The 11,562-nt window shown below is 44.1% G+C and overlaps 1 protein-coding gene across 1 annotated transcript; it reads left to right on the top strand.

Moving 5' to 3' along the window:
- The first annotated feature begins 216 nt into the window (after positions 1–216).
- Positions 217–5,243, top strand: LOC148864399 (luminal-binding protein 5). Its single transcript, XM_088978509.1, has 8 exons — positions 217–434; positions 2,046–2,313; positions 2,400–2,614; positions 2,717–2,959; positions 3,271–3,750; positions 3,898–4,052; positions 4,186–4,268; positions 4,385–5,243. The coding sequence occupies exons 1-8, from the start codon at positions 377–379 to the stop codon at positions 4,881–4,883; spliced, it is 2,001 nt and encodes a 666-aa protein (XP_088834635.1). The 5' UTR covers positions 217–376; the 3' UTR covers positions 4,884–5,243.
- The last annotated feature ends 6,319 nt before the right edge of the window (positions 5,244–11,562 follow it).

Below are 11,562 nucleotides of genomic sequence, written 5' to 3'. Positions count from 1 at the left end.
AGATGAAATCTTGGTACACCTGTGAACCATTGAACGAGTCCGACTATTGCCATGAAGATCATCAAGATTTGGAATAAACGGTGATAATTGTCCCAACGCTAAATCTTTTATCATTGGAGGAGATCCCTCGTTTCGAGACCCAATTGGTCCAAGTCATCACTGATGACACGTTCTTTCGCTTGCTTGTTTTAAATTTGACTGAGCATTCCCTTTTAAGGTCCATCCGCCCATTCCATTCTTCTGGGCTTCAGCTGCAACAACACTCAACGACTCGTGAACACAGAGAAAAACACAGACAGACGAGCGAGAGAGAACTTAGATCTGCTTCAAAATTTGGTCATCTGGTTCCAACCAAAATACCTTAGGCGTTCAAGCCATGGATGGCGTGTGTAAAAAACGCGGTTCTTTGATCGTCTTAGGAATTGTTCTGTTCGGTAAGAGTTCGTCTCTATTGATGATTTTGATCTGATTTTTCTTCTTCACTAAAGTTGTATTTATTAGTTTTGTTTTGTTTTGTTTTTTTTTTTTTTTTGCTTTTGTTTTTTTAACGGAGAAAGTTGCAGTTGAATGCTCTATTTATTTGCTGTTTTAGTTATAAAAGTTTCAGGAATGGGTTTTTTAACAGAAAGTTTGCTTATCTACTCTGATTGCTACTGGTTTTGAATGACTAATTGAAGTATCCGCTGGATCAATAGTTTAGATTGAAGCTCTAGATATTTACTGAGTGAATGATAGCTTCTCTGGCTGCTTTTCATCTCCAGTTGGGTTGTATCTAATGCGCTTTTACCTTTTTTCCTTCATTTTGGAATATGAATTCGCAAATGCGTAAAGCATGGCAAGTAGCAATTATTTAATTATCTACATGCTTTTGATGGGAGGCTATATAAATCTATTTGCATTTAGTGATTTTGTTGTGTTTATGGGGTAAATTTGAGAATTTCTCGAATATAAACGTCATTTCTGATAAGTTTATAGAAAGCCATTTTCCCTCTCCTTGGACGTTTACAAAGCGTACAGGTCATGTAGAATGAAAAGATTCGAAGATTGAGTATTTCAAAATTCAAAATGTCAGCTCCATTGTTTCCCTCCAATGCTCAAGCAATTCATTATAATTTACTCTGCGAAATTTGTCTAATTGTCTTTGTCTCTTTCCCACAGTAGTCAGATCTCTTCAGGAATTGAAAAGGATACAGTTCCTAGAGACTTTGATCACTTTGGCCCTGTTTGGGCGTCATGTGGAATAGGAATCATTTTCTTTTCACTTTTTGCATGATATTTTGGTTTACTTAATTATTATCGGAAAATGGTTCTTTGCCGGGTTGTTATGGGAAGTTGCAAAGGAGTTGTTCTTTCAGCTATTTCCTTGCCAACATTACATGGATCCATTCTGGTTGGTGAAATTTTGCTTCAAATAACTAGGAAAACCACAATAGCATTATTTTGTTTTCACGTGGCACCTATTAGAACTTTAATCTTGGCGCATTATAGGACATTTAATTTCCTCCAAGAAACGCCATGAAACTAGAAGCATCTTATTTCATCCGTGTTTGAACACGGCATTGGTCTTGTGACATTTAAGGACACTTTGTCTCCAAATTACATCTTGCAACCCCTACTTTGGCTTTCAGGCTGGTCGGAGTGATGTTTTCTGGATCTACAGATCTAGCTAGTGTGCTATGCACGAGGCTTTGAACTAATTCCAAAAGTCATGGCACAAATAAACCATGACCAGAGGATTTGATTATATATTTCCTCGCTTTCAAGTCTTATCTCGTGATTCCTTGTCTGCTTGGTTAAGAATGAATTAAGCAGCTTAAGGTTCTATCCTTTTGCCAAACTTGTTATAAGTGATACCATGTATATTGTTTTTATGTAATAGAATTGTTAACCTTCTACTTTTATCTTCCCTCTATAGTTGAGCCTGCATGTTACAACTGAACTTTGGGTGGTTGTATTTTGTTTCACTTTCTTGATTTGTTCAGACCGAACTTTGCAATTTATATTTCTAAAAGCATGGATTAATGTTCCAAAGAATTTATTTACAGGATGCCTGTCAGCCTTTGCTATAGCAAAAGAAGAAGCTACCAAATTAGGAACAGTCATTGGGATAGACCTTGGTACAACCTACTCTTGTGTTGGTGTCTACAAGAATGGTCATGTGGAAATCATAGCCAATGACCAAGGAAACCGTATCACTCCATCTTGGGTTGCGTTCACTGACAGTGAGAGATTGATCGGTGAGGCAGCAAAGAATCAGGCGGCTGTGAATGCCGAGAGGACCATCTTTGACGTCAAAAGACTCATTGGAAGAAAGTAAATCTCTTTCTCTAGTTCATTCTTTAATTTTCCAATTTTGTGGGAAAATATGCTTCTGGAGGCACTAATCTATCTATTGGCAGGTTTGAAGACAAAGAGGTTCAGAAGGACATGAAGCTTGTTCCATATAAGATTGTGAACAAGGATGGGAAACCTTACATACAAGTCAAGATCAAGGATGGGGAAACGAAGGTCTTCAGTCCTGAGGAGATCAGTGCTATGGTTCTTATTAAAATGAAGGAGACAGCTGAAGCATTCCTTGGAAAGAAAATCAAGGATGCAGTTGTTACCGTTCCGGGTAAAGTTCTATTCTAGCTGTGGATTCTTCCACCATTAAGAAAAACGTGTAGTTGATGCTTCTTGGAATTTGAACTCTTTTATGGTTTTATGCACTTTGCAGCATACTTCAATGATGCCCAAAGGCAGGCTACAAAGGATGCTGGTATTATTGCTGGACTCAATGTTGCAAGAATAATCAACGAACCAACCGCGGCAGCCATTGCCTATGGCTTGGACAAGAAGGGTGGAGAGAAGAACATCCTTGTGTTTGACCTTGGTGGTGGGACATTTGATGTCAGTATTTTGACAATTGACAATGGTGTCTTTGAGGTTCTCGCCACAAATGGAGACACTCACCTTGGAGGTCAGAACTCTGCTGCTTCATACCCAGTAGTAGTACTAGTAGTTTGCATTCCCTAACAGTTTTAGTATTTAAAACGTTATCTTTTCCTAATAGATGGAGGACTATATAGGAAAGATAACAGTCAACAATGTAAATTGTATCATACACATCCATTCCAAAGAAAAAAGAACGTAAATATTTTGAATAAAATTTTGATACTAAACTCATTCTTATTTTTTATGTTAATTAATTTTATTACAAAGCACCATTTATTTCATGCATATCAATATATTGTGATAATCAACTTTTTTTTTTTGGTTTACCATCTTCAGGTGAGGATTTTGACCAGAGAATTATGGAGTATTTCATCAAATTGATCAAGAAGAAGCATAACAAAGACATCAGCAAAGACAACAGGGCTCTTGGGAAGCTGAGGAGGGAGTGTGAACGTGCCAAGAGAGCTTTGAGTAGTCAGCACCAGGTCCGAGTGGAGATTGAATCTCTCTATGAAGGCTTGGATTTCTCAGAACCCTTGACCCGAGCTCGGTTTGAAGAACTGAACAATGATCTCTTCAGAAAGACCATGGGCCCTGTGAAGAAGGCAATGGAAGATGCTGGATTGGAGAAGCACCAAATTGATGAAATTGTTCTTGTTGGTGGTAGTACCAGGATTCCTAAGGTCCAGCAGCTTCTAAAGGATTACTTCGATGGTAAGGAGCCTAACAAGGGTGTGAACCCAGATGAAGCTGTTGCCTATGGTGCTGCTGTACAGGGAAGCATCTTGAGTGGAGAGGGTGGTGACGAGACTAAAGGTATTGTCTCTATTCATGCTTTTCATTTGGATATTTGTCTTATTTTCATTAAATTAGTTATCAAATTTGTCACTGGTAGGATAAAGGTATGTTTCAATTCATTGCCCTTTGTCAATTATGAAATGCTTTACGGCCTCTTTGATGCAGATATTCTTCTCTTGGATGTTGCTCCTCTTACTCTTGGTATTGAAACTGTGGGTGGAGTGATGACAAAGTTAATTCCCAGGAACACTGTTATCCCAACTAAGAAATCTCAAGTTTTCACTACATATCAGGATCAACAGACCACGGTCTCTATTCAGGTAACCGAAATATTCACGGTGAAATCTTTCCATCAGCTGGGAAATTTGCCTTGTAATCGACCATTATTAGTCCTTAGTCATGACCTATTCGGTTATATTGTGTTATAACTTGCATTATTTGATTTATTTTCAGGTTTTTGAAGGTGAAAGGAGTCTTACCAAGGACTGCAGAATGCTAGGGAAGTTTGATTTAACTGGCATTCCTCCTGCACCAAGGTTGGTTTATTATTCTATTTTTTTGTTCTCCCTGAAGTCTCTTGTTAAGGATTTCCCTTTTTCTACAGTTGCATTGCACCGACATGATTAAAGAGTCCATCTACTTGCTTGAACAGGGGTACTCCTCAGATTGAAGTTACATTTGAGGTTGATGCCAATGGTATCCTAAACGTCAAGGCTGAAGACAAGGGAACAGGCCGCGCTGAGAAGATTACCATCACCAATGACAAGGGTAGGCTGAGCCAGGAAGAGATTGAACGGATGGTCCGAGAGGCAGAGGAATTCGCGGAGGAAGACAAGAAGGTGAAGGAGAAGATTGATGCCCGTAACAGCTTGGAGACTTACGTATATAACTTGAAGAACCAGATCAGCGACAAGGACAAGCTCGCTGACAAGCTGGAGTCCGAGGAGAAGGATAAGATCGAGACAGCAGTGAAGGAGGCCCTTGAGTGGCTGGATGACAACCAGAGCGCCGAGAAGGAGGATTATGATGAAAAGCTTAAAGAGGTGGAGGCTGTGTGCAACCCAATCATCGCGGCTGTCTACCAGAGAACTGGTGGAGCCCCTGGTGGTGCATCAGATGGAGGGGATGATGACTCACATGATGAGCTTTAAAAATAATTTGATTTTGTTTGACTTGCATGGATTTTGAGATAGTTCACTGTAGAAAGCCTGGTAATTTTACTTTTTTTTTTTCTTTTGTGGGTTAAAAAGGGAAAAAATTGTTAATTCGAGAGTTACTGTAAGTTTCAAATGGTTGACGGCGGGAATAGGGAAGAAAGATCATAAAGAGGGGAAACAAACACACTGGACTCCCCTGTGATTGGTTGTATTCTCCTTGGAATTTTTGTAATTTTGTGCCAGGTTTTGTCTTTTAATTTTTGCATTTTTCGGTATATGCTAAAACGATTCGTAATTTTAAGTGTTAGATGTTATAATTGTTGATTAATATGATACTCAGTTGTCCGAGGCCCACTGATTGTGTTGATTGTCTTGACCCATCTTCTTTGGCGAAGCAGCGCAGCACTTCAAGTTTTTAACCTTCCATGGTGCCTAAACTCTGCACCAGCTGCTTGACAGGAGGAATTTTTTAATCATCTGAAATTGTGAGATTGTTAATGCACGGCATTGCATATTTGCAACACTAAAAAGCTTGATTATCAATCACAGGCCACAGCTTTCATGGTAAAAGCCGCAAACCCAGCAATAGTCGTATAAGTTGATGCCCAAACCCTTTCAATTCATCCATCCTAAACCGGGGCTGTAGTATTGCCTGCTTCTGTAGCTTTTGAGTTCTACACTTTTACTAGGTCTGATGCATGCGGAGGACCTTCATTATTCACTAACATTTGTATAATTGTATCTGCATTTTGTTTCGTAAGAAATCTATCAATGTCTTCCACCAACTGATGCATTCTTCGAGGAATTATTACTAATCAAAATTTTTTAGTAAAAGTAGTAATGAATGATATTAAGGCTCTTTGGAAGCAGTATAAATGCAAATATGTACAGCATAAATACATATAAAATAATATAAAATATATGGTTTTGCATTCTACATATTTTGCATTTGTATTCCTTCAAACTCAGCCTAATCAAAAGTAATCCTTGAAATAGTAATCTTTTCATGACTTTTACCCATAAAATAATAAATATAATATTTTATATCATGTTCATCAAATTTATTTTATACATATGTATTATAGTGTTATATTATAATATTTATGTATAAAACACAATATACCATAAAATAACATATATAAAAATGTATACATATCTATGGACCGGGCATTAAGTATTGGGACCAGGCTGGCCCCAAAAATGTACAGGCCTGTGCAGCCCAAGGCCCAGGCCCGACCCAGAATTTCTAGGTTGGTTCCGGGTCGGGTTTAACATGATCACCTCTAAAGGCTAAAAACCTTTTAAAACTCAAACCTAGAAAGTCTCTGTGTCTCATCGTTCCCTTAATTTCAGTGGAAATATAATATACATATTCGCATTTCTAATTTTGTTTTTTCCCAAATACAAATATGTAGAGTTGTTGGGTAAAAAATGGCACATTGAAGGAAATTGGCTCTTTTTGTCATTTTAAAGTTTAAATACGATTAGAAGGACATGGATTAAATCCAAATCCAGTCTGAAATTCGATGTGGGACTCGGATTGAATTTGAATTTAAAGGTTTGATATCCATATTGGATGCAGATAAATATAGATGGATCCTATAAGAATCTGATCCAATTACAATTCCATTCACAAGTGAAATGCTAAGTTATTTGCATTAGGGATGCATATAGGGCAGATTGAGTCAGGTTTATGGTAAATCCGGGCTCAACCCTAAAATTTGGGCTTAGAGCCCGAGCCCGAGGTTAAGTCTGATCTTCTCAATCCAAGCCTAGCCTGAATTGTAATTGATGCGTGTATATATCATATGCAAAAACATATAGATGTATGAATGTATATATTTGGACCGATCTCGTGCTGGGTTTGGACTACCTAAGGGCTATGCCTTAGCCTGGCCCAAAACAAAATCTGACTTCATGGGGCCGAGCTCAGTACGAGAACTGAAAATCCAAGTCCAATTCATATAAAATTTTGGGCTAAGCCAGTTTGGGCTAGGCTGGGCCCGCCCAAGTTGCACCCCTAATTTGCATCCTTCCTAAAATGAGTAAAGATGTAATCATATGATATCAATCGTGAAGGTGATGACTAATGTGATATAGAAGGCATTTCTTTCAACAAAATAGCCATTCATTACTTGACATAAATTTACAACTGTGGCCTTTAGCCCAAAAAATATTCAATCATCCACTCCGGAGGCATACCGTTGAATGCTAAAGATTCCTTTGTATACATGTTTCACTAGCCATCATTGTGAGGTCAGAAGACAATTGGAGGTTAAATTAGATTTCTTTTTCTTTTTTTTTTTATATGTGGGGTGATGAAGGAAGATTTGGCCCGATCTCACAGTTATGCAATACGTGGTAAAGGCAACAATTCGGCACAAAAACACGTCTAAGGCGCAAGCACCAGGGGGAGAAACCAGCGGTCCGAACTTCCTAATAGGGGCCCGAACTCACCCTTGGCCCCAAACCAGACAGTAATCCGAACTGGCCCGCATGTAACAGTTCGAGATACACCTCGCCGAACTAGCCTACCTTGTAACAGTTCGGGATACACCTCGCCGAACTAGCCTACCTTGTAGTAGTTCGGGAGACACCTCACCGAACCGGCCTGCCTTGAAGCAGTTCGGGACACTTCACCGAACTGGCCTGCCTTGAAACAGTTCGGGACACCTCACCGAACTGGCCTGCCTTGAAGCAGTTCCGGGCACACCTCGCCGAACTGACATGCATTGAAGCAGTTCGGGACACCTCACCGAACTGGCCTGCCTTGAAGTAGTTCGGGACACACCTCACCGAACTGGCCTACCTTGGCAGAATAGGACATATCTCCGAACTCAAAACTTCGCCTCGCTCACCACTCCACCACATCGCCCTCAGGGCACCAAAACCAAACAAACCGTACTATGCCTGACACTGAGGATGTCCGTACCCAAGGGCGGCGCATCCGGCTGACTTGGGATCTGACGCTCGATGGCCGCACTCCAAACGGTGCATCCTCCAACAGTGCCGGACGTGGAATAGAAACAGACACTACCGGAGAGCAACTCCATGTTCCAGTGGTGTGCATTGGGCAGTTCACCATCCCCCTTTCAGTGGATGGGATCCCTAGTTTGAATGTGCCACATGCAGTGGCGCCTCTGAACACTTCGTTGAACATTCCTCTCCCGCTCCCCATTCAAACGAACTTTGCGGAACCAACTGCTGTCCCACTGGCAACCCGCTAGAACCAGCTGGATGATTTGATGCGATGCATAAGGGAAATGCAGGCCCAAATGCAGCAATTCCAGCAGCACCAACTCTAGCAACACCAGGTGTTGCACCACCTCTCCCAACACCATTACCAGCAACAGTTCCCGCAGCTACCCTTGAACCAGCCACTACTCCCCCCTCGGCACCCTATTTCAAAGCCGGTCAAAGCCTCCCCTCAAAGTGGGCGACCTCACCAAGGAGAAGCTTCCCGACCACAGAACCCCCCTAACAGTCAAGCCTCATCCCCAGGCCAAAAGCAAAGAAAGATCACCCCCGCCTCGTAGCTCGTGGGTGGGTCAAGAACCTCACCCACGAGGTCACCCCGGCGCTCCAAGCATGAGCTCCCAATCACGGAGAACCGGTTCAGCGCCTTAGCAGTGGGCCAGCAGTCCGGGCCCATCGAGCTCGGCAACACAGAAGCCAGCAGCGCCAACACCAAGCACACTCAAAGAAGGCGCCGACGAAGTCGCCGAACTGCTACCCGTGTGCTACCCAAGCACAGAGGCAAGGAAGAAACGAGCTCAGGCGAGGTAAAACCATCCCCATTCTTTCAGTTCCTTCCCCCCTTTCAGCAGAACTTCTGACAGTCCCCTTGCCTAGTGATTTCAAACTCCCATCTCTAGACAAGTATGATGGGTCCTTTGACCCCAACGACCACGTCAATACGTTCCAGTCACAAATGCACCTCGCTAGGGCCAGCGAGTCATGCATGGGCATGGCCTTCACCACCACCTTCAGAGGGGTGGTCCGCACCTGGTACCGGAACCTAGCTTCCGGGTCAATAAGAAGCTAGGCCCAGTTCGTGCAGATCTTCACTGTGCACTTTGTTACCAGCAAAAGGTGCCCCAGAACCGAGGAAAGTATCTTCGGGATAATCCAAAGAGAGGGAGAACCCATCCGAAACTACATCAAACGGTTCAATGAAGCATGTTTGCAGATCCCTCGGTTAGACCCCGCGGTACAACTTGCTGCGGCCAAAAGAGGGGTGACGCACAAAGAATTCAAATGGCACATGGTGGCCAGCCAGCCAGCAACCGTGACCGACTTCCTCAAGTTCGCGAACAAGTTTATGAGAACAAAGGAAGAGATCAACCAGAGAGCCGAAGGCGGGGTTGAAAAAAGAAAAAGATAAGGCAAGCCCTCCAACCCTAGTGACAGAAGAAGCCAGAACCGAGAGGCGAAGCCAAGACAACCGTCCCGAGCTCCCTTAGCAGTTCAGACGGACTACACGCCATTGAACACAAGGCAGACCGAGATCTTGATGACGATCAAGGACGCCCCTACATAAAGTGGCCACCTCGCCTGAAGAGCAGCCCAAACGAAACGAACAAAAATTTATATTGTAGTTTCCATAAAGATCACGGTCATAGCACCGAGCAATGTAATAATCTCCACGACGAGATAGAAGGACTCATCCGTCGCGGGTACTTAAGAAATTTTGTACATTATGACAATAGTAATAAAGCAGGTCGGCAAAGGGAACACGGGAAGGATGTCCCCGAGCCGAGCAGCGGACCAGCCAAAGCCTTGCAGCGACCTCCCCCAGAAGAAAGGCCAGTCCGGGGAACCATCCACGTGATAGTGGGCGGTTTGGTGGTGGCAGGATGAACTTTGGCGGCAGCAAGGACGTCAGTTCGCGAAGCAGCCCGAGAGGAGCAAAACCCTCCCAAGAGGCTGAAGAAAGAACCAATCTTTTTTACAGAATACGACGCGCGAGGTGTTCACTACCCCCACGACGACGCGCTCGTCATAAAACTAAGGATCAGCGACTTTGAAGTCCGGCGCGTACTGGTAGACTCAGGTAGTTCGGCGGACATCTTATTCAAATCGGCGTTCGACCAATTGCAGTTGCAGAAAAGCGAGTTGAAACCCGCGCACACACCTCTGGTGGGCTTCAGCGGAGAGGAAGTCAGGCCCCTGGGGAAGATAACAGTACTTGTGGAAGTCAGCACATAGCCATGGGCGGTAAGACTCAACAACGATTTTCTGGTGGTCGCGACCCCCTCCCCATACAATGCCATAATAGGGTGACCGATTACGCATATTCTGCGTGCTGTGGTCTCCACCTATTATCTGGCAATGAAGTTCTCAACGGACTTCGGTGTGCGGGTAGCGCTGGGCGACCAACTTGAGTCCCGCAAATGCTATGTTGCCGCCCTAAAGGGAAAAACCAAGGTAGCCAACGACCTCGAACTGGAGCGGCCTGCGGAGCAGGGCGAGGAACGAGCTTCGCCCATTGAGGAAACAGTCGCAGTCCCGACCTCAGCTACAGATCCGGCGCGAACACTACAGATCGGGGCCTCCGTCAAGGAGCCTTTGCAAACTGAACTGGTGAGTTTCTTACTCCAAAATTTAGATTTTTTTACATGGTCCGCGGCAGATATGCCCGATATTGACCCCGACCTTATAACTCACAAACTTAACACTGACCCTGTAGTCAGACCCATTAGACAGAAGAAACGAAACTTAGCCCCGGAGCGTTGGAGGGCGGTCGACGAAGAAGTTGAAAAGCTCCTCGCAGCAGACTTCATAAGGGAGGTTCATTACCCGAGTTGGGTAGCCAACCCGGTGCTGGTCAAAAAGCGAACGGCAAGTGGCGCATGTGCGTCGACTACACCGACCTGAACCGAGCTTGTCCAAAAGACTGCTTCCCCTGCCCCGAATAGACCGCCTAGTGGACGTGACCTCGGGACATGAGCTGCTAAGCTTCCTGGACGCATACTCAGGCTACAACCAAATCAAGATGGACCAGTCCGACCAAGAGGGCGATGTCTTAGAACCGTACCTCTCGACGAGCGACGAGGTGGTCAGTTCGGTATTAATAAAGCAAGTAGATTGGGTCCAGTGGCCCGTCTATTATGTTAGTAAAATTCTGCAGGGAGCAGAGATGAGGTACCCGCAGATAGAGAAAATAGCCTACGCATTGGTGATATCAGCTCGGAAACTCCGCCCGTACTTCCAAGCTCACACCGTCATCGTCTTAACCGACAAACCCCTAAGACAAGTCTTGCTGAAGCCCGAGGTCTCCGATCAGCTTACGAAGTGGGCCATCGAACTCAGCAAGTACGATCTCCAGTACAAACCACGGACCGCAATTAAAGCCCATGCTTTGGCAGATTTTATCGCCAAGTGCACTTTCAGCCTCAAAGACCAACAGGTTGAGCCCGAGGTCCCTAGTTCGGGCGAACCCAGAGCTCCCAAGCCAATAGAGTCTGAACCCGTGAAGTAGCAGCCAATGTGGCATCTCTTCTGGTCAGGCGAAACGCGAACTGGGATGAGGAGCCCTGGATCCTTCACGTAGATGGTTCCTCGAACCAGCAAGGCAGCGGGGTTGGAATAGTCTTATGCGGCCCGGGCGGCACAAAAATGGAATACACATTACGCTTTGAGTTCGCGGCGTCTAACAACGAGGCAGAATATG

Source organism: Nelumbo lutea, chromosome 3 (genome assembly GCF_056320005.1).
Source record: "Nelumbo lutea isolate HS-2025 chromosome 3, American lotus-T2T, whole genome shotgun sequence".
Taxonomy (NCBI): Eukaryota; Viridiplantae; Streptophyta; class Magnoliopsida; order Proteales; family Nelumbonaceae; genus Nelumbo; species Nelumbo lutea.
Note: the sequence above shows the minus strand (reverse complement) of the source record. Positions and strands in the feature narration are given on the sequence as shown.

What these genes read in the sequence shown, in the direction of transcription:
- LOC148864399 (XM_088978509.1), top strand. Translation starts at nt 377, where the DNA reads ATGGATGGCGTGTGTAAAAAACGCGGTTCTTTGATCGTCTTAGGAATT. An exon ending in CTTAGGAATTGTTCTGTTCG is followed by an intron (nt 435 to 2,045) that starts GTAAGAGTTCGT and finishes ATTTATTTACAG; the next exon opens with GATGCCTGTCAGCCTTTGCT. An exon ending in TGGAGACACTCACCTTGGAG is followed by an intron (nt 2,960 to 3,270) that starts GTCAGAACTCTG and finishes TACCATCTTCAG; the next exon opens with GTGAGGATTTTGACCAGAGA.